The 21,867-nt window shown below is 48.8% G+C and overlaps 7 protein-coding genes across 7 annotated transcripts; 4 read left to right on the top strand and 3 right to left on the bottom strand.

The window, feature by feature from the left end:
- Positions 1 to 270: 270 nt before the first annotated feature.
- On the top strand, positions 271 to 2,897 carry N7508_001821 (putative microtubule binding protein HOOK3; the record flags this gene model as incomplete). Its single annotated transcript, XM_058459887.1, has 6 exons — positions 271 to 1,646; positions 1,699 to 1,759; positions 1,810 to 1,886; positions 1,937 to 2,486; positions 2,553 to 2,648; positions 2,712 to 2,897. The coding sequence occupies 6 exons, from the start codon at positions 271 to 273 to the stop codon at positions 2,895 to 2,897; spliced, it is 2,346 nt and encodes a 781-aa protein (XP_058323419.1).
- A 392-nt stretch (positions 2,898 to 3,289) lies between these two features.
- N7508_001822 (putative mitochondrial GTP/GDP transporter Ggc1) lies at positions 3,290 to 4,511 on the bottom strand (the record flags this gene model as incomplete). Its single annotated transcript, XM_058459888.1, has 6 exons — positions 3,290 to 3,803; positions 3,861 to 3,994; positions 4,057 to 4,170; positions 4,229 to 4,270; positions 4,334 to 4,371; positions 4,427 to 4,511. The coding sequence occupies 6 exons, from the start codon at positions 4,509 to 4,511 to the stop codon at positions 3,290 to 3,292; spliced, it is 927 nt and encodes a 308-aa protein (XP_058323420.1).
- A 1,556-nt stretch (positions 4,512 to 6,067) lies between these two features.
- N7508_001823 (autophagy-related protein 8) lies at positions 6,068 to 6,599 on the bottom strand (the record flags this gene model as incomplete). The annotated part of the gene is made up of 3 exons (XM_058459889.1): positions 6,068 to 6,101; positions 6,164 to 6,396; positions 6,510 to 6,599. 3 exons carry the CDS (start codon positions 6,597 to 6,599, stop codon positions 6,068 to 6,070), a joined length of 357 nt encoding a protein of 118 aa, XP_058323421.1.
- Positions 6,600 to 7,243: 644 nt separating this feature from the next.
- Positions 7,244 to 8,619, top strand: hem13 (coproporphyrinogen oxidase; the record flags this gene model as incomplete). The annotated part of the gene is made up of 2 exons (XM_058459890.1): positions 7,244 to 7,453; positions 7,510 to 8,619. 2 exons carry the CDS (start codon positions 7,244 to 7,246, stop codon positions 8,617 to 8,619), a joined length of 1,320 nt encoding a protein of 439 aa, XP_058323422.1.
- Positions 8,620 to 13,862: 5,243 nt separating this feature from the next.
- Positions 13,863 to 15,345, top strand: N7508_001825 (O-acetylhomoserine aminocarboxypropyltransferase/cysteine synthase family protein; the record flags this gene model as incomplete). The annotated part of the gene is made up of 4 exons (XM_058459891.1): positions 13,863 to 13,912; positions 13,958 to 14,456; positions 14,521 to 15,089; positions 15,147 to 15,345. The coding sequence occupies 4 exons, from the start codon at positions 13,863 to 13,865 to the stop codon at positions 15,343 to 15,345; spliced, it is 1,317 nt and encodes a 438-aa protein (XP_058323423.1).
- Positions 15,346 to 15,694: 349 nt separating this feature from the next.
- Positions 15,695 to 18,245, bottom strand: N7508_001826 (Nrd1 complex RNA-binding subunit; the record flags this gene model as incomplete). Its single annotated transcript, XM_058459892.1, has 5 exons — positions 15,695 to 16,228; positions 16,297 to 17,477; positions 17,558 to 17,648; positions 17,802 to 18,047; positions 18,126 to 18,245. 5 exons carry the CDS (start codon positions 18,243 to 18,245, stop codon positions 15,695 to 15,697), a joined length of 2,172 nt encoding a protein of 723 aa, XP_058323424.1.
- A 1,474-nt stretch (positions 18,246 to 19,719) lies between these two features.
- cit1 (citrate (Si)-synthase CIT1) lies at positions 19,720 to 21,358 on the top strand (the record flags this gene model as incomplete). Its single annotated transcript, XM_058459893.1, has 5 exons — positions 19,720 to 19,830; positions 19,885 to 19,949; positions 20,002 to 20,086; positions 20,149 to 20,196; positions 20,252 to 21,358. The coding sequence occupies 5 exons, from the start codon at positions 19,720 to 19,722 to the stop codon at positions 21,356 to 21,358; spliced, it is 1,416 nt and encodes a 471-aa protein (XP_058323425.1).
- Positions 21,359 to 21,867: the final 509 nt, after the last annotated feature.

Here is a 21,867-nt window from a genome sequence, read left to right on the forward strand (position 1 = left end):
GTTTTGCCCATATGGCTCTTGGATTCAGGGGGTTATAGTTTGACAATTTAGGTAACGTGCATTAATCACAATTGTATGAGTTATAGCAAGTGTGTACTTCGTAGAGCCTGGGGACTGGAGACGATCATCCCCCGCTAGTCGAGTTCGGTCCTATGGCCCCCCCCCCCGACGCGCGTGGATCCGAAACTCCCTTGAACCCAAAGGCACTTCCTCGCTTTTCTGGTAGTCTCAAGGATCTTGGATTCTCTGAAACGCGTCATTATTGCCAGCATGGCATCGGAACACATGGTCACCAAGGTTTTGTTGGAATGGATCAACAGCTTTTCGTTGGGAAAGACACTCCGAGCCACCGATGAATTGACCGATGGGATTATCCTATGGGAGATCCTCCAGGACATTGACCCTCAGTATTTTCTCGAGGGAATCCCAGAGCGCAACCCATCTGACCATTGGGTGGCCAAATGGCAGAACTTGAAGCACATCCACAAGCTTCTCCTCAACTACATTCGGCACCAAAACGATGACACCTTACCCTCCGGTCTCGACCCGTCGCCTGACCTCGAAGCGATTGCCGAGAAAGCGTCCGGCAAAGAGACGAACAAGCTGCTAAAGCTTCTCCTGATCGCGGCTATCAGCTCCCCGAACGCCGGTACATATGTGCAAACCCTCCAGGAACTAAGCACTTCGACACAAGAGGGGCTCAAGGATATAATTGAGGAGGCGCACAATGGTCAACATGAACCAATGGACGCCGCAGATGAGCTCCGGGAGGACTTGGCCAAACGCGATCGTCCCGTGGACCTCGAACTGCAGTTTGAAGAGCGCGTGGGAAAGGTGCTTGCCGAGAATGATCGTCTGACACATGAGAAAAAGGAGTTGGAGAAGGCACTGGAGGACTTGCACAACCGCCTGGCGCGCCTTCAGGAGAACAACGATACCCTCCAAAACCGCCTTGCTTCCACCGAGGACCGGCTCGTCACATTAAAATCTGGAAAGGGTGATGTCGGGTTCAATGCAAAGGCATTAGAAAGCAAGACTCGCCAACAGGATGACCTCATTGCGTCCCAAGAAGCGAAATTGACCGCCGCGCAAGACGAAATTGACAGTCTTCGCATGACCGTCGAGTCCTTGCGCGTCAAGAACCAACGCTATCAGAAGCTACAAGATGACTATGATGAACTCCGGACTGAGAAGGATCAGCTTGCGCGCAAGGCTAACGCTGCTGAGAAATACCGCCAGAAACTGCAAGCCAGCCAAGATTTCGAGAAAGAGAACCAAACTCTCAAGAATCAGATCAAAGATATCCAGCAACAGCTCAAGGAGTCAGACTCGCAGCAGCGATGGTCTTCAGAACGCGATGTGGAACTGGAGGAATATCGCAAGCTTCTGCCACGTATTGAGCAGGAATGCAACGAGATCCAGAACCTCAAGAAACAGCTTGAGTTCAACAACCACGCCTTAACAGAGCGATTGGAAAGTGCAGACGAACAGCATGAAAGGGACGATGCCTTGATCAGCGAATTGCGCGAGCGCCTCGGGGAAATGGACGGTTTGCCAGGCAGTCCGTCCCCTGGTTCTGAGACACCAAAGATGCAAGGAACATTGCACAAGGACTTTGAAGCCATCGGTGTCAAAGAGTCTCAGCTGTATGTAAATTCCTTTTCTTCGGCTTCTTGCCTGATGCTAACCATTGCACAGCAAATCTGAGAATGATGACCTGAAGCGGGAAATGGATTCTCTCAAGGCACCTTCGACAGCTGTAAGACACCTATCCACTTACTATATTCAGTTGAGACTGACTATTTTCAGCCGGAATCCCACACAGAGGGTTTCTCTGAAGGCTTTGCTGCGTCTGTACAGCTGGCACGCGCCAACTCTACACAAAGGTATGATCATCAGCCATTTCATGTATGATAGTTCTAACATTGTTTTACAGTGACGAGTACTGGAAACTCTACGAGAACTACACTGGGGTACTCAAAAAGATTGCAGAGGTCCAAGATACTTTGGAAACTGCCAAGAAGGACCTCGCAGATACACAGACCGAACGTAAGGCAGCCATTACTTCACATTCTTCTCAAGTACCTATTGCTGACATTCTCAAAGTTGGACTTGTCAACGAGGAGCAGGTTGACATGCTTCGCGGCCTCGAAGAGCACAATTCAGCTGAATTGACAAAAATCCGCGGTGATTGGGATAGTCTCACCCATAACGTCCATCACTTGGAGGCTGAGGTTGATGCCAGCCAGACTCTAGTGCGCGAAGTCTGCGCAGAGCGAGAAGAGCTGCGCAAAATGCTCGACAATAAGCAGAGTGAAATCAGCTCGGAGGACCAGGAAGTGATGAAAGAGATGCAGATGCTGCTGGGCGAGTTTGAGACTCACAATGAAGGCGGCGAAGTACCTCAGAAATCGAGCTTTGACCTGTTAAAACAGTGCGCTGGAGTTCTGGAGAAGAATGTTGAGCGGCTTGCTCAACGTGCAGAGGTCAGTCCCTCACTCCCGTCAATGTTACCTGACATCCGACATGCTAACTTGCGCTTGTTTTTACAGTATATCCAGCAACAGAATGAGCTCGTCAAGTCGCTGCGTGAGCGTATGAAGAACTACGAAGAGAACCTGGACGATGGCATCCCGAAGGAACGAGAGGTAAGTCACGAACTGAACCCTCCCCCCGCCAGCCTATAGCAGTATACTAACGCTTTTCTCCAGCTTGAACTCCAGAAGATTATTGATAGCCAAGCCCGAGAGTTAAGCCTCGTGGGCTCGGCTTGGTATCACCTCCAGAGCCGGTGGCAGAATAACAACATGACGGTATCACGATATCGACATGGAGCCAGCACAGCAGATTCCAAGGGCTGGTTAGCAAAGCAACGAAGTGCTGTTGCCGGTCAATAGAATGTTGTATAAACCCGGCAGACATATTTCATACATCTGCATTTGCGCCTTTTTCATTGTTACATCGGTTTTTCTGTTGATATTCCCACCATACATCCCTTTTTCTTGTGATTTTTTGCGCATGAACAATAGAATCCATGTCATTTAAATAGAAATAGAACTAAGTATACCTTTGTTTATAATTTGATATGATCCTTGCACAGATGTACACAATTTGTACATTTAGAAAGTAGAGTGAGTTCGTCGCATTCCGGAAATATAAGCTATGTTGACCCCCGTAGGAAAATAAACATCTATGAGAAATACAAAAACGGCCTGGGGAATTTGACCTAGTCCGAAAAGAAGAGAGAAAAATGGGGGGGATCTTGACAACAATTATGAAACAGAGGTTTCTATACAACCTGACCGAAAGCAGGAATCAAAGTCTGTGCCAGCCAGAAGCTGAAGACCAGCTTGGGACCAGTCATCAGCAGCTTGGGGGTCAAGCCCTTGAAGAAACTGGTGGGACCCTCGTGCTTGAGCATCTTGGAGACAATCTTGAAGCCCGACTCGGGGTTCTCGAAGTTGCGGTTCTGGATACGGGTCTTGATCACGTCTAGGGGAGCGGAGACAACCAGGGAAGCACTGGCACCGCAGACGGAGGCGACGAAGTTCTGGCCCCAGCTGGCGGCGTTGTAGTCGCTGAGGCTGTAGATGTACTCCTTGGCAAAGGCGGAACCACCGAAGAGAGCGAAAGAGCCAGGGGCGTTACGGGCGGCAGTCCAGCCAGCGCCGCGGTAGAGACCCATACCCTCATCAGAGATAATCTTGAAAAGGCCACGGCCACGGAAGGCCTCGGGGTTGGTCTGACGCTTAATCTTGAGGACATCGAGGGGGAGGAGGACGATCTCTCCAATACCGATCAAACTGATTGTCTGAGTTAGTACCAAGTTCTGTCCCGTGTAATTGTTCAGTCTGTCTTACCTTCCAGCAGTGGCGTGCATAATAGCCTTGCCAGTACCCTTGCCAAAGGCCTTATCGAAGTCGGCACCGTGGTGCTGAGCGAGGTAGTCGCGTGCGAAAGGCTGACCACCGTACTTGTAGATACGCTGAAGAACCTAGAGATTCCAATCGTGTAAGCTGTATATCCTTCCATGTTTGATCCAAAGGAGTCACAAACCTTGTAACCCGCGGCGTAACCAAGACCGGGGAACAAAGAGGTGAACTTGCGGGCGACGGAGGCATTGGCGTACTCCTTGAAGACGACCTCCTTGAAAGCGGTAGCGTTGGTGATCTGTGAACATCCTGGTCAGCGACAGACACATACAAACTGCATATCATCCCAATCTCACCCGAGTCTGGTTGCTCATCAATCGCTTGGCGGTGGTGTCAACCTGTGGGAGTTGTTAGTTTCAGGTCGCAATGGCTCTAGAATCCGGAGGGGATATCGGTCGTACGGGGTGGAAGATCATCAACTCGGCGATACCGGCAGAGCCTAGAGGAGTCACAGGTTAGCAATGGGTTGAGGGATCATGTTCACGTCGACATACCGGAACCAAGGAGACGAGCAGTGGCAGACTCCTTCTTGACATCCTTAGAGGCGGCGCCAGCACCGGCGGCAATAGCAGGAGACATATTTTCTAATTTTTAAAGGAAAAGACCAAAAAGAATGAGAATGACAACACCAGTGATGGAGTCAGGAACATGTGCTCGGAGTTAAATTTTAATCGGGCGGATTGGCGCTAGTCCCGTTCGGGGGCCGCCATCGGAGTTCTATAGACATCGTAAGTTATCGCAACTTCATTCTTTTTCATACTGCTTCAATTGTTTCTGATTTGACTCACCTCGCATTATTCATGCTCTTGTCAAAAAACTTCAATCATCTTTGTGATGCCATCAAGTCACCAATGTTGTTGTCCTGGGGTTTATTTGGGTGCTTTTTAGTTCACTTGGTCTAAAATTGGGCCAAGGCTTTACATAAGAATCATTAACAACTCATGAATTGAATATCATAACCTGCAATGGTTTGTTATTGTCTTATTCTGCGGAGGATGCCACAGCCACACATTTTAGCTAGGAGTCAATACCTGTCTCGCTTTCCAAAAATTGTCGCTTCAATCATTATTGTTGCGAAAGGAAAATTGTGAACATTCTCACCGGTTGAGAAGCATATCCGCATACAAAATGAAATTTTCAGGTGTATCTCGAGAAATTTGTATCTCCTTGGTAAGTTCGTACAACATATGGGTTGTCATCCATCTTGCAAGCACACTCTGTACGCCAGGCTGTATTATACAGCAACTAGAATACCCCAGAGCGCTTCAACATAAGTCCTAGTGAACAGCATCCTTTATTTATAGCATAATCCCTCAGTTAATCAGCAACTAACATTGTCCATGTTTATTTCAGCACATATAGTCTATTCTTCAATTTCACCTTATGTATTGTGTGCGGCAGGGTCAAAATTTGTTAAAAATCATTTTAGTCTAGTAGCAAAATAGTAATGGTACATGTTCATCCTTTTATTTAGATTGGCCTACTCTGCATTTTGAGTAGGCATATTTGGAGACCGGGTTCCCTTTTCAATTAGACTACATGTTAACGCATGATGACCACCATAGATGCCAACAACTAAGCTTCTACATGGCCCGAAGTAAGAGTCCGTACCGCTTGGGTCCGAATGCCAGCTAAAGTCTCAGGCGTTCTGGACTCGGATTTAGTCAGGTCCCAATAGGCCGCTAAGGACGTGGAGTAGATCCGCTAGGTACAGTAGCCGAGGCATCTAAGTTTATTGACTACGACTCTGGGGTAAACGGATTAGTTTGAATATTTTTTGGCTATATCATTGCTTGGAAGATATTCATATTTCCCTGCTCGATAGCCTGTTCTGCGGTTGGCTTTCTAAGTTGAGTCTTTAACGCAACAGAAATCCCTAAGTAAATGGCAAAAGACCCAGAGTTGATATCACAACCAGAAAATATTCGTAATGATTGTGTGTTTGCAGCTAGTAGAGCATAGTTGTCAAGCAAAATCAAAAACGAAAATGCGCAGAGAACACCAAATTAAACGCCAGAGTGACCTAAGACCAGAATCCAAAGGTTGCAAATGTCTTCTCGCCTGCCCGTTCCTCCATCAACGACGCTGCTCGTGGTAGCTAAACAGCAGAGCGAGTGAGAGAGACTGATCAACCTTTAAAGGTCACCGAAAGTGTTCTCGCCGGAATATCTACCCGTTATGTCAATAAGATTTTATCAAAACAACGAAAGGGGGGAGAGAGAAAAACGTACGTGATGTACAAGAAGCCATCTTCATCCTTGTGCTCTTCGTAGATGCTGCTCATCAGGGCAGCTGTTGGAGGAAGAACCTCATCCACGAAGATGAAGATGGCCTTCTCGGGAGAAAGCTTTATGCGCTTGCGGATCACATAGACGAACTGTCCCACAGTGAGATCGGCCGGCACTAAGTATTTCTTCTTGTCGATGGTGGCGATGTCGGACTTCTCAACCTTCTCGCAGATGACCTGTAGATTGATAATCCGTTAGCTGCCGAATAAGCGGTGAGGACCGGGGTGTTGGTTGCAGCAACCAGCAACCTCTGGAAGTAAATCCCCATTCTTGCGGTCTGGAAACTTACAGGAATGCGGTCAGCATATTTCTGTCGAATGCGCTCGGCCTCAGCCTTTCGCTTCTCGAAGGGGTGTTCGTCCTTGAACTTGGAGCGCATCGTGACTGATAAGGCGGGTTGATAAGTGAGAGCGGGTCGGGTGGAGAGTAAGTGAGATCAAGGTACCAGGGGGCACGGATGGAACTTTAGTAGGCGTAATAGCCTCTTTGTGGGAAGCTGTAGATATGAAGTTGCCTGCGGAAGCAGAATGAGGAGAGAGAGATGAAGAGGGGTGATAGAGGATGACAAGGCGACTCCCCCGCTGACGTTACGGTAATACCATCACGGGATCCAGGGGCGGTGAGTCACAGTCACGCGGCAGAAATCAGATGCCTTTCAGATCTCACGTGGACAAACAGTAAACATATGAGGGTTGTAAGTAAAATAGTCTTTAACGTAAGGCTTTTATGCAAACACGTCTAATAGGTATCATACTATTGGTACTGGCAGCTATAGGATTCTGCCACTGCTGCCTTAGCTCGGGGCTTATCGTGCTTATCTCATCCAAACAAACAGAACAAACTCAGCTCTAGAATGTCGTACGATTTGAACCAAAGTTGCGTGGTCCTATTTGACCTGGAATTCTCCCAGTCCTGTTCATTCTTTTTTTTCTAAAGACTTGAGTGTATTCTCGCCAATTACAATTATCTCGGAAAAGTATTGCGCCGGCAATAGCCAATTGCACACTTGATCCAATTGCGAAAATGTCCACCCGATCATACACGCCTCTGCGGAGGTCGTTGGCTCAGTTGTCCGCGCGCAGCACGCGAATTGCTGGTCGTCGTGCCGGGCCTTCGTTCCGCGGATATTCTACTGAACAGAAATCCAGTCAACCAAAGCCCTTCACTGTTTGGAGACCCTACTTACGGCTCGCCATTGGCGTGCCGTTCATTGGCGCGATCATTTACTCGATGGTAGGGACATTACTTCCTCTGTGGCATAAGCATATATATACTAATATCACCCCTAGATGAACGAAGAAGTCACTGAACTCGAGTCTCCTTCCATGGTTGAAATAGATGAGGCCCTCAAACAATCATCCGCCATCAACGAGTCCTCGCCGATGCGGTTACGAATGGAAAAGCTCATTAAGGACCACCAACAAAAGATCATCGAGGAACTAGGCCGGATTGATGGGAAACAATTCAAGACAGATACATGGACGCGTCCCAATGGTGGCGGCGGCATTTCATGTGTACTCCAGGACGGTAACGTCTTCGAGAAGGCAGGCGTGAACGTTTCTGTGGTGTACGGACAACTGCCCCGACCTGCCATTGAGAAAATGCGTGCCGACCACAAGTCCTTTGTTGGCTCCGACGTGGATTCTCTGGATTTCTTCGCTGCTGGTCTATCGCTTGTCCTGCACCCGCACAACCCTATGGCCCCGACTGTTCATCTCAACTACCGATACTTCGAGACCTCGGATCCTAAGGATCCTATCAACGGTGACAAGAACTGGTGGTTTGGTGGGGGCACTGATCTGACCCCAACCTACCTCTTCCCCGAAGATGCTCAGCATTTCCACAAGACCATCAAGGATGCTTGCGACCGCCACGATGCTACATACTATCCCAAGTTCAAGGCCTGGTGTGACAAGTACTTCTACATTCCCCACCGTGGCGAGTGCCGTGGTGTTGGTGGCATTTTCTTCGATGACCTCGATGCCAACTTCCTTCAAACCTCTGCTGGGTCATCTTCCAACCCCCAGGAGACCCTGTTTTCTTTCGTCTCTGATGGCTTAGCCTCTTTTCTCCCATCGTATGTTCCCATTATTGAGCGACGGAAGGACATGCTTTATACTCCAGAGCAAAAGGAGTGGCAGCAGCTTCGCCGTGGTCGCTATGTGGAGTTCAACCTTGTCTATGACCGCGGAACCAGCTTCGGCTTGCGCACACCGAATGCCCGTATCGAGAGTATTCTGATGAGTCTTCCTCGCACTGCCAGTTGGGCCTACATGGATCCAGTCTCTGGCACACGGACAGAGAACATGGTCGTAGGCGAGGATGAAGAGCTGACAGAGGATAGGTCTCGCGAGAAGGAAATTATGGATGTGCTGCGACACCCTCGGCAGTGGGCATGATTTATTCTCTGCCATTTTGATGTATTTTGTGCCATTTGGGTTTCTTGACTTAGGATCATGGCTATATATGCCTGTGTTTGATGTATACTACCTAACAGATATTTCGGTTGTAAATGTGAATAATTATTGATCAATAAGCTGCAGGCCTACCAATATGTTTATGAATATGTACAAAATGTTAGATAACCATAAGAACAGAAGCTCTTTATACATAGGAAAATTGGAAACACTCCGTACGTATACAGGGTTGTTACATCAACTATTAATATTCGCTTTTTTCAATTATAAAGTCAGAATACCCGAAGACTCCATCGAACGGGCAAGATGGCCGAGTTGGTCTAAGGCGTCAGGTTAAGGTCCACCTTAACTCCCACTGTTTCGGCAGTTTCCTGATCTACGTTTGTAGGCGTGGGTTCGAATCCCACTCTTGTCATTTCCTTTTTTGTTGTGCTTCTAGCTAGCCGTTCAGCTAGTCTATCTAGTCTTATTCAATTCCTTTTTTTTTCTTGGTTAAATTGCTAGTAAGTAGAGAAGACCACAAAGGTGCATGATACGCTAGCGCTTTATTCTATAGGTTGTGACATACACGAGCGCCATAGGAACCGGACCTACACTACAAACCACACAAAAAGTGCGAGCTAACTCTGAATTAGCTTGAACGGTGCTAAGGGCAGTGGACTCCTGCGATAATAGACGACTAGTGATAGAACTCTACGTCAAATAGCAGCGTTAAAGATTTTAACTCTGTACTCGACCTATCAACCATGTGTATAATTTGCTAATCATTATGTCTTGAACTTGAAATCGGAGTAATTGCTATCATGAGGTCCTTGCTGGTATTGCTAAACGCTATATTCATGGGTATAAGAGCACTACTATATTCCCACATGACATGTGCACTAGCATAAAATACGGCACGTCTGTAAAAGGTGACCGTGTCTTTTATTAGTTAGACGTCCTGTCAACCAGGTGAAGTGTAAATATCATCTTTTATACTGCAGATGAGCAGTAATGACGAGGTAGTAAATATAGTAATAATGAAGTAAACATGATGGATGTGCATAAGGATGATATAATGCATTGACGTTTCCATGATCATACTTCTTGTTGACGTATAATGATGACAACGATGACAGCAAAGATGGGTCTGGTCATGCTAACTGCCACCATCGACGTTTGGTTGACGGGTCAGCACTGAAACGAGGCTGTGACGAAGGTTATCCGGCACAACGTCTTTCTATGTATGACATGCTTGTTTACCCCAATCTTGGTTAGCTTCGCAACACTTTTGTTCTATTGATGTAGGGTTCATGCTCGATTGCTACGATAACACGAAAGAATATTATTACATAATAGAGCTATAGAAATACCTCCAAGTAAAATATAATATAACCCAGGGAACCTTTGTAGTACAATGGTCTGTGGAGTTGCAAGGTATTATCTTATGCTTAATTAATATCCACATCTTACGCCGAAGTTTGGATCCAGTGCTCAGTGGGTATCCAAGTTCGAGCATGGTATACATATATACCAGTCAAGCAATACATGAACCACCAGCAAGGGTATCCGCATTACTGCATTTCTCCTGCCGCTACCGTCTTCCCTCTATAATATCTAGGATACGTCCAAGGCTACTGAAATCGACGTGTGAGCCCCAGTAGATAGAAACACTGGTGGAATAGGAGAACGAGTTAAGACCCATAGATAATGCGTGTATGGCAATATAGTGCGTTGAGTCTTTCACAAGATAGTCAGTCCATGGTTGTCTACACACATTAGGAGTGCCACCTTCCATCCATTGCAACCTGGATACCTACTTAAGTACTTACGAGGCCCATAATTTTAAACACCTGTCCTAGCAAGGACCTCCTATAACTCTCTATATACGAACGCCTTTGTTACATGATCAGTGCACCATGACGTCTAACTGCTCTAACCTAAAATATTGGTGTTGCGTATAACAATCCCTAGTTGGGGCAGTTGGCTAGAGGGCCTGATAAGCCGAGAAGGGCTTATATGGGATGTAGGAGTATATCTCAATAATGCCGTAAGAATAGACAAAAAGAAGCGCAACCGGCCGTAGATAGATAAATAAACTTTACGGTATGGTCGGTAGGTAGATCAGGGGATCAGGGTAGAGAAGCGAAAACAAAAAGAGAAATGACAAGAGTGGGATTCGAACCCACGCCTACAAACGTAGATCAGGAAACTGCCGAAACAGTGGGAGTTAAGGTGGACCTTAACCTGACGCCTTAGACCAACTCGGCCATCTTGCCTGCTCGATGGAGAGTGCGGTCGCTTTTGACTACATAAGCGGAAAATGGATTTTGACCCAAAACGCAGTCCTAATAACGATAATCGTAACGTACGTAACATACACGCACTGATCAATTCCATCAAATCAAAAATTCATTGATACTCTCACATAGTCACTTATATAACTTCATTATCTGGTATTCAATAAGCTGAACTAGTGTCGTAGTCAAATGAAGTCATTATCCTGTCGTCGGATCAGCTTAGGTGTATATTTGCTCTTAGTAGGGCATCACTATTTACCACGGCCATTATGTCTCTTCTACTCTGTATATAACTTCATCTCTACCGGATCCCCAGAAATGGCTATCTATGATAGTCAATATACATGTGATTAATGTGGCCGCTATTTTGTCTGCTGTTATATAGCATCCTACTACAACCTACCACATCAGAACCACTGAAGGCCCTGGTCTTGTCTGTCCGTGCAGATTCTTTCTGATTAGACTTCTTGGGATTATCTTGGAATATCTGTGGTGTTTGAGAATGTTAATTTGGGATATCAGCGTGTTAGCGACGGGCGCCGTTTATCTTTCGGTGTACAGTGGGAACGATCTCCTACGCTCTACTCAAAGTAGTATTATACGCATAGCAAAGAATGAAGAAGTAAGCCATCACGGCTACATAGTGGCCTATACTTCTTATAGGACCGCGCAGTGGCTAAAGGTGGAAGGAATCAATAGGCTCACGCGGCCTATTATATGACATTCCCGTATGGATAAAGACGCGCAATCGAGAAACTCCATGCTACTTGGTAGTGTCCAAAAGAATTTGGGATTCGGTTTCTGCTCAAGGTTTTGGTTGTGGGTGCCACCTCTATGTTATTGGCTTCGAAATATGCCTAAGCACAATGAAGGATACGGAGATCAGCCTATAGCCCTGTCTTTTAGCCCAGTCGATGTTATATGTTAGGCGCAAGGTTGTATTATAGTAATCTCTGTTCCCATGCCTCCGGAAAGTATTTCCTTGACAATACCATAGACTTGTTATTCATATATCTGGTCTATATCCAGAATTTTACTCACTTTGTCTTCTTTCAGACCTGGTCGTGTCTAATTATGATGGTATCGTGTTGTTCCTTGGTATGTTCGCGTTATATTACTCACAAAGTCTATAGATGGCGTCCCACTTGTATTTCAGGCGGCCTGTTCAACCCGCGGTGTGCTTATCACTGCCTCGACGAATAAGATAGTTAACTGGCACCATATGATAGTTTGAGGCTGAACCAGAGAGTTGGGGAAATCAGGTATCCATAAGTCCCTTGTTAGTTGTGGGGTTGATAGTACCGTGGGGTCGCCAGGTGCTCGCTTTGCATATATCGCTGCTATTGACTACCCGGTTTCAGCGGTACCTCTTATATATGCCTGGCTTTTAATAGATCAGAAATCGGTGTATACATTACTTAGATAGATCGTCAAGAAGACTATTCTCAAGCGGGTATGTGCATACAAATGATTGTAAAAGTCCGTCGATTTGAGCAAACTAAACTACAACTAACACTCCACTTATCGTCTATTATCGCAGGAGTCCACTGCCCTTAGCACCGTTCAAGCTAATTCAGAGTTAGCTCGCACTTTTTGTGTGGTTTGTAGTGTAGGTCCGGTTCCTATGGCGCTCGTGTATGTCACAACCTATAGAATAAAGCGCTAGCGTATCATGCACCTTTGTGGTCTTCTCTACTTACTAGCAATTTAACCAAGAAAAAAAAAGGAATTGAATAAGACTAGATAGACTAGCTGAACGGCTAGCTAGAAGCACAACAAAAAAGGAAATGACAAGAGTGGGATTCGAACCCACGCCTACAAACGTAGATCAGGAAACTGCCGAAACAGTGGGAGTTAAGGTGGACCTTAACCTGACGCCTTAGACCAACTCGGCCATCTTGCCCGTTCGATGGAATCAGCGGGCATTTCTGACTACATAATGGAAAACCTTGGGAAACTCAATATCGAAATCTATATGCCCTAACACTGGAAGTAATATCTTTTTCTAACCAACAGTCTTTAGTCTGGAATAATAATTTGATAGTATAGCAAATCAAAGAGAGCAACAGAGTCTACTTTTCCTTTCAATAGTAAAAGCGGTCGTTCGGCACTGGTATTTTGCCTGGCGAGTGCGGCCATATACATATAGATGACGATGCCGCAGAGCAGAAGCGCTTCGCCCGGTACCATTTGGTTTCCTCCCTCCTTGCAATCAATACATCATGATTTCATGCCCACAGCCTCGATCGAACAAAGGAAATAGAGGTAGGGTCGACTATAAGCATGTTTCAGTCCAGACAATCTACCGTTCCACAAAAAGAGCTCAGTGTATCCCTCGTATAGCAGAAAAGAAACCACCGGCCATCCATCAGTAGCAAACCAATAAACATTGATCTCACCCGAGGGTCTCTAAATATTTTTGGATGTAGTGTCCTCCATTTATTGCCTAACCCCAAGGAAACAACCCGGATCAATGCAACCGCACCGAAAGAACACTCCTACCCAAGAATGAGCAGGACGGGAAAGAAAAGAGCGCAGACCGGACCAAGCAGGGCTAGTATTCCGAAGCAAGCCATACAGGAAGAGAGAATGGTGTAAAAAGCAAATACGAGGCTTTATGCTCAACAACGAGAGATCAGTTCGAACCAACCAAGAAATGGGCCATGCATTAACCCGTATTGAAGACAAGGCTAGCAGTATACCCCAATTGGAGAAAACAGAATGCATAAAAAGCAAAAGTGTCGTTGGAGCAATCAACACGAAGCCAAGGACAGTCGATCACGCAATATACTTCCCCGCCATTCCCATTCCCCTCGGCTCTGCGCTGAAATGTTCAACCTTGCCTTTCTCTTCTGTCAAACTATCTGAAAACATCGAACGGAGGCTACAATCACAATCTTCGTTAGTGCTGTACATCAAAAGCACTAGTTCAACCCTCCCCCCACGATGTCCGATCCCCAAAATCTCCACTTCGACACGCTACAGTTACACGCTGGGTAGGAAAACAATCCAGACAAGAAGATCATAACTAAGTAAGAAAGCCATGAGCCAGACGCAACCACAAACTCCCGCGCAGTTCCGATCTACGCCACCAGCTCGTATGTCTTCAATGACTCCGCACACGGCGCTCGGCTCTTTGGCCTTAAGGAGTTCGGCAACATCTACAGCCGCATCATGAACCCGACAGTGGATGTCTTTGAAAAGCGGATTGCAGCCCTGGAGGGTGGTGTTGCCGCCGTCGCTGCCTCCTCTGGACAGGCAGCGCAGTTCATGGCCATTTCGGCCCTGGCTCATGCCGGTGACAACATTGTTTCTACTAGCAACTTGTACGGTGGCACTTACAACCAGTTCAAGGTCATGTTCCCGCGCCTTGGTATCAATACAAAGTTCGTCCAAGGCGATAAGCCTGAGGATATTGCAGCTGCGATTGATGACCGCACGAAAGCCGTGTTCCTTGAAAGCATTGGCAACCCGCGCTATAACGTTCCTGATCTTGAGGCAATTGCCAAACTAGCACATGAAAAGGGTGTCCCGGTCGTGGTATGTACATGTAGCTTGCATTCAGACATGAAGAATCAAGTTCTCACGATTAATAAACCTCTAGGTGGACAACACATTCGGCGCAGGCGGCTACTTCATCCGCCCAATCGATCACGGCGCCGATATAGTCGTGCACAGCGCAACAAAGTGGATCGGCGGCCACGGCACCACCATCGCAGGCGTGGTAATCGACAGCGGCAAGTTCGATTGGGGCAAGAACAGCGCCAGATTCCCACAGTTCATCGAGCCCTCAGAGGGCTACCACGGGCTGAAGTTCTGGGAGACATTTGGCTCTATCGCCTATGCCATCCGGGTGCGAGTTGAGATCTTACGGGATCTTGGATCAGCCTTGAACCCATTCGCGGCGCAGCAGCTCATTCTGGGCATTGAGACGCTCAGCCTGCGGTGTGAGCGTCATGCCAGTAATGCGATTGCTCTGGCTAACTGGCTTCAGACGAATGAGAATGTCAGCTGGGTTTCGTATCCTGGGTTGGAAAGTCATCCCAATCATGATCTTGCCAAGAAGTATTTGAAGCGTGGGTTTGGTGGTGTTTTGTCGGTTGGTATTAAGGGTGGCGCGGCTGCTGGTGCGCAGGTCGTTGATAATTTCAAGTTGATTTCCAATCTTGCTAAGTATGTTTCTATTCCGTTCTGTCTTATGTGGGAACGTTACTGACCTGCTTGCTGTAGTGTTGGTGACTCCAAGACTCTTGCTATCCACCCCTGGTCCACGACCCATGAGCAACTCTCAGAGCAGGAGCGTCGCGACTCTGGCGTTACCGAGGATGGTATTCGCATCTCGGTTGGTACGGAGTACATTGACGATATTATTGCCGACTTTGAGCAGTCATTCCGTGCTTCCAAGGCTGTGCCAGATCGGACTGCGTGAGCAATCGGATGCGATTGCAAGAAAGATGAGAATATACGAACCACCAAGCTGAAACTTTTGTTCAGTTTACACGAAGAAATGTACATGCAACATGAAAACACCTAAAGCCTAGTCCTACAATTGCCAAAGGTGAAATAAGTTCAAGAAAATGTAATTCCTAACGTATGTGAATCGTAATGTGATCGGGGTATGCAAGGATAACATTAATAAGAATAAAACCGCAGAACACGATAACCTCCCGTAAAAACTCGCTCGAAAAATTTCCGATCCTCCAACGCCTTTTGCCCCTCGCGCAATCCTGGACCTATGCAAGATATGCACGCATGGAATGAAAAAGAAAGAAAGAAGCTTAGTTGCCCTGACCGTTGGGAGGCTGAGCACCGGGCATGGAACCACCCTGAGCGCCGCCCATCATGAATCCAGGAGGTAGCATAGGCATGCTGGCAAAGTTGAATCCGTAGGCAGGAACCGCAGGAGGGACGGCAGGGTTGTTCAGGTTGGGAGCCTGTTCAAGAGCGCTATCACCCATGCCACCGTATCCATCACGGTCACGGCGACCGCCACCACCAGGACCACCAGCACCAGCACCAGCACCAGGTTGTCCACCAAAGCGGGTGTCGCGGGTCGAGATGGGACCGCGCTTGCCGCCAGTGTCAGTTGCGATGCGACGACTGATAGCCTTGGAAGAAACACCAGCACCGATTTCGATATCGGGTTCCTCGACGATCATGCCAGATTCAATGGGACGTCCACCAGTACCACCGTACTCGGCGGTAAGCATCCACTTGCGATCAGCCTCAGTCAAACGTTCAATGGGGATTACGCTGACACCAGTCTGGTAGTCGCTGCAGTCACGGGGACCAAAGCCGACACCCCAACGAGTCTATGTCGGAAAAAGTCAGTAAATAAGATCCCTCTTTTTCATGGGTGTGGGGCACACGCAAAACTTACCCTAAGTTGCATCTCTCCAGTACGGTACGATTCCATTCCATCGCGAGCGCTCATCGCATCACCACGGCTGATCATCTTGATAAAAGCGTGGCGCTTGTCCACATTGACGATGCAAGTCTGAACGATTCCAAACTGGCCAAACAGTTGGCGCAAGTGAGCCTCCGAGGAGGTAACACCGCCAACAAAAAGGGTTCGGCTCAACACCTTGATCACACCCTGGCCAATCGAGTAATCCCACTCGATAAACTTGGGACCGGGGGGAGGAAGGTTAGGATCCTTGTTACGAACAGGCGAAGGCGAGCGACGACGACCTCCACCACGAGGAGGGCTGCGCTGGCGATACTCATTGCCACGACGACCACGCGCATCACGGGGGTCTCCACCACGACGGCCAGGGGAATCACCATGATACTCCCCGTACACAGGGCTCTCACGACGACGAGGAGGCGAGGCAGTACGACGTCTGTCCCAGCCAGGGGAGCGCGAACGACGACGGTATCCAGTGGGAGGAGAGCGAGGGAACTCGCGGCCTCGGTCATCACGGTTCTGAGAGTCAGGGCGACCCCAGCTGCCGACATTCTGGCCTGGCATCTGAGGGAATCCAGGCATAGCAGGCATCTGTCCCGCGGGAGGCATAGCACCCATACCATTGGCGCTGCTCATGCTGAGGAGCTGTAAAGCGGTGGCCCACTGGTCCTGGGGCACACCTTGAGCGGCAAGCATCTGAAGCAGCTGGAACTGCTGGGCCATCGCAGCCGGGTCCATCGCAGGCTGCTGGGCGGCCTGAGGCATCAATGCAGCCAGTGGATTGGCAGCGGCCATGGGGTTAGGAGTTCCACTCTGGCTCTGAGGAGGAATGACTGGGTTCTGAGCGACACCTCCCATCGCCGAGAAGGGGTTTATGGGGCCGGCAGCAGCGCCGTATGGGTTCAGGGCAGCAGAAGCCTGCGAAGACGACTCGGTGGACGCAGCAGGCATGGCAGCGGCGGCATTGAAAGCTGCCATAGGGTTGGCCAGAGCAGGGGCCGAGGGGGCCGCAGGAGCCGCAGTGTTTTGTTTCGCCATGTCCGCCAATGCCTTCAGAATGCTCGAGGTATCCGGTGCAGCGGCGGGCTGCTGGGGAACGCCCAGTGGGTTCGCGTTGGGGGCAGGTGAGCCTTCAGGCGTATGCGATTCGACGGCTAATGAAACGTTAGATGTGATCAGGTGAAAACAAGACGAGGCGCATGAGTGCCACGCCCCGTGGACAGATTCGACTAACTTGCGTTCAATTTCTCTTTGAAAGAGCTTAGCATGGGCGCCGGGAATGTGTTACCACGCTCCCAGATGTCAACCAGCTTCTTGATCTTCTCCTATAGAGGCGGAAATACGTGAGCGAGTTGTTCGAAAACGTCCACGCCTTGGCGTTGTTCAGGACCGAAGAACATAGTACAACTCTATACAAAGATTCTTGGCCCCCGCCAAGGCTGCGATGTGAGAATATCAGATACAGGTCTATTGCTTACCTTTTGATCTTGGGGAGCATTGTTAATGATGTCTGTCATCAGGACAGGCAGCAGATCAGTGACACGCTTGACGCCTGCGGCAAAAGTTCCATCCGGCGCATCGCTTCCAGGAGCCTGACCGGCCTTGCGAGCGGCATCTACCCATTGACGGGTTACTGAGTCTACGACATAGAGCACGCCCAACTTGTGGGAGCCCGGTGCCTTCTTGAAGTGGGTGTAAATTTTTTGGATGAGAACTGATTCATTCTGCAGGAAAGTTAGCGTGACTCTTGGAAGATTGGGGGCTGAATGGCACGAATTATCGACCAAACGGGAAAAGCGTACCTGCACGTTGGCAGTGCACAAGGATGTGATGCTACCGATCTTGGAGCCCGATACACCAGGAGGCTTGAGAGCCAGCATGGATTGGAGAATATTCTCCAATTCTGCTACCGCGGAAGACATGGCTGAAGGACTATTGCGAGAGAATGAAGCGCGCAAAAAGAGACGGACGAGAGAGAAAAGAAATTCTGGCCCAGGCCTATCGAGAGAAGTAAGAGATTCCAGCTACTGCGGAAAATCTTCTGAAAGCAGATATTTTAGGTCCTCGGTGATTTGCGATTCTTCACTACAGACTCCACGAGCGCATTCACTGTCGAGCAGAGAACAGGCGCCTACAGCTGAATACAGCCTAGCGATATTGTGTCCAGGAGAAGAGGCTGCCTGGCCGAGTACGAGAGTACGGGGAATGTACAGCCTAGTGTCGAAGTGAGATCCAGGGATAAACCAGAGGGTTTTACAGAGTCCAAGGGAATGGACTGAGATTGTTGAGTTGATGGAATAGAGAGATGAGAGTTGGAAAGTGAAGGAATGCGAAGGGCATTAAAGGGGAAGATGGGTGGCAGAATCTTCGGGCGCTAGCCTGATTGGGCTAGATCACGTGAAGTCATTTTCAGCGCAATTGGTTTTTGCGTTTTACCGAACCTGATATCACGTGGTGCTACATCGCAAAGACGGCTGGCCCAACAACATTGAAGACACGTAATTGAGCATGGACAAGATTCATCGGACTGATGCGGGATCTGGGGTCTACAGTACAACCACTCTATTCTAAAAGGCTGTTCTCAAGATAATGCAGAAGTTAGAATCTGGTAACTTCGCTCCATTTAGTTACGCGTATACAGAATGAACAATAACTTTATTGAAAATAGCATTCAACAATTTGCATTCTTGAAACAGTCGGAATGACATTTGAACTGAGCCGAGGAATATCCTACCTAGAAATATGACCCTATTCTGCCCCTTGATCCCGCCCGAAGCTTCCGACCTCGGTGAACCGTTTAAGAAATCTGGGCATGTAGGGTAGAATAGGAAGTGAAAGAGGTCAAGGCGGGATCAGGTGCAGTTCAACATGGACTTCCATATACCAATACAATAAAAGAACTTTATACCGAGGGTTTACACGGACAGGCGGCACAACAGATGGCGACTTGCCGACGTCACTGCCATCAGGGATGGTATTACCCCCGTACCGCCCCGTCACTCCGGATCCCTGGGACGAATGCGGATATAATTACACAAGTTACTTACTATATTCCGTATATGCTGTAGATATAGTTATTATACATTATATATTATACTAATATTGGTTTTGATCATGACGTATAGGACACGCTGGAGCTCCGTTATTTTCGCAAACCGAAGCTGATCTGCCGGCAGCCCGAATGTACCGTTGGGGGAAAATTACGTGGTGAGTTCCCTTCCACGGCGTCCCGAGTGGGACCGTGACCGTACCGGCTGTAATACGGCCAGATGGAAAATACCGAGAAAATTGCAGGGCCGCAAAAGAGCTTCTCCCAGTCTTTCCCTTCTTCCTTCTTTTTCTCCCCCAGGCTTTGTGTCCATATCTCCTCCCCCATCTTTTTCATTTTATTTCAAAATGGCTTCCTCTCTCAGAATCGGCACTGCCGCTCTTCGGTCTTCCATTGCGAAGCCCATGCAGACTGCTGCCTTCAATGGCGTGCGCTGCTACTCTTCCGCTAAGGCCAAGGTACGTCGTCCATCGCGGGAAGCTTCGGATCAATGCTAACATGCTGTCATCTAGTCCCTGAAGGACACCTTTGCCGACAACCTCCCCGCCGAGATCGAGAAAGTCAAGAAGCTCCGCAAGTATGTGACGCGCCATCCCTATTCAAAACCACAAAGCTGACAATCGCATCAGGGAACACGGTAACACCGTCATTGGTGAGGTCACCCTCGACCAGGCCTACGGTGGTGCCCGTGGTATCAAGTCTCTCGTCTGGGAGGTAAGTTCAACAACTTCTGCCCCCATGGGGGATGACGCAGCTAACCCGTGTTTTTTTAATAGGGTTCCGTCCTCGACTCTGAGGAGGGTATCCGTTTCCGCGGCTACACCGTAGGTGATCTTCGATTCACAAGTCGACCTTCCATATGCTTACCGTTATCCCTAGATCCCCGAGTGCCAGAAGCTCCTGCCCAAGGCTCCCGGTGGTGAGGAGCCCCTGCCCGAGGGTCTCTTCTGGCTTCTGTTGACCGGTGAGATCCCCTCCGAGCAGCAGGTTCGCGACCTGTCTGCCGAGTGGGCTGCTCGTTCCGATGTCCCCAAGTTCATTGAGGAGCTCATCGACCGCTGCCCCAACGACCTCCACCCCATGGCCCAGTTCTCTCTGGCCGTCACTGCTCTTGAGCACGAGTCTGCTTTCGCCAAGGCCTACGCCAAGGGTGTCAACAAGAAGGAGTACTGGACCTACACCTTCGAGGACTCCATGGACCTCATTGCCAAGCTTCCCACCATTGCCTCTCGCATCTACCGCAATGTCTTCAAGGACGGCAAGGTCGCCCCCGTCCAGAAGGACAAGGATTACTCCTTCAACTTGGCCAACCAGCTCGGCTTCGGTGGCAACAAGGACTTCGTTGAGTTGATGCGTCTTTACCTGACCATCCACTCCGACCACGAGGGTGGTAACGTCTCTGCCCACACCACTCACCTGGTCGGCTCCGCCCTGAGCTCCCCCATGCTCTCCCTCTCCGCCGGTCTCCAGGGTCTCGCCGGTCCCCTCCACGGTCTCGCTAACCAGGAGGTCCTCAACTGGATCACCAAGATGAAGCAGGCCGTCGGCAACGACATCTCCGACGAGTCCATCAAGGACTACCTCTGGACCACCCTGAACAACGGCCAGGTCGTCCCCGGTTACGGCCACGCCGTCCTCCGTAAGACTGACCCCCGTTACGTCTCTCAGCGCGAGTTTGCTCTCCGCAAGCTGCCCGATGACCCTCTGTTCAAGCTGGTCAGCCAGGTCTACAAGATCGCCCCCGGTGTCCTCACTGAGCACGGCAAGACCAAGAACCCCTACCCCAACGTCGATGCCCACTCCGGTGTTCTCCTCCAGTACTACGGTCTGACCGAGGCTAACTACTACACCGTCCTGTTCGGTGTTTCCCGTGCCATTGGTGTCCTTCCCCAGCTGATCATCGACCGTGCTCTTGGTATGCCCATTGAGCGCCCCAAGTCTTTCAGCACTGAGGCCTACGCCAAGCTGGTCGGTGCCAAGCTCTAAGCGCGTCATGATTTATTCTTTTTATAATCTTGGGGGACTCAGGACCCGATAGACATTTGTATTATTTCCTTTGTGTGACCGAGATAGTCTTGGGTTATTTTATGTATGATAGGGACTTGATCGGTTCGAGCGGGCCTTGTAACAGAGCTTCCATGTCAAAACCATGAACCTTGTAGTGTGTACTGTTGAGAGTATATTGATCCAAATAACCGATGTACATGCAGGCATTATATTTTTATCGGGATCGTAGATACAGCGTAGATATCAAACGGTCTGGAGGCTCCTGTGTTGAATCGAGCACTGCGGGACTGTTGGGACGGGGCAGCCCTCAACCATCAGGCGGTCCCCACCCGTATGCGTTGCTAGGGAAGAACAAAACATCAAATGTTATAACTATACTGCCGATTTTAGGATAAAAAACTTCAATTACATGAAGATCCGGAGTCAATAGAAAATATTGTTTTGCGCCGACAAACGGACAGTTCCAAATTGCCAAGGAGAGGGATTGC

This window comes from Penicillium antarcticum (genome assembly GCF_028974205.1).
Source record: "Penicillium antarcticum strain IBT 31339 chromosome Unknown utg000002l_segment0_segment0, whole genome shotgun sequence".
Lineage (NCBI taxonomy): Eukaryota > Fungi > Ascomycota > Eurotiomycetes > Eurotiales > Aspergillaceae > Penicillium > Penicillium antarcticum.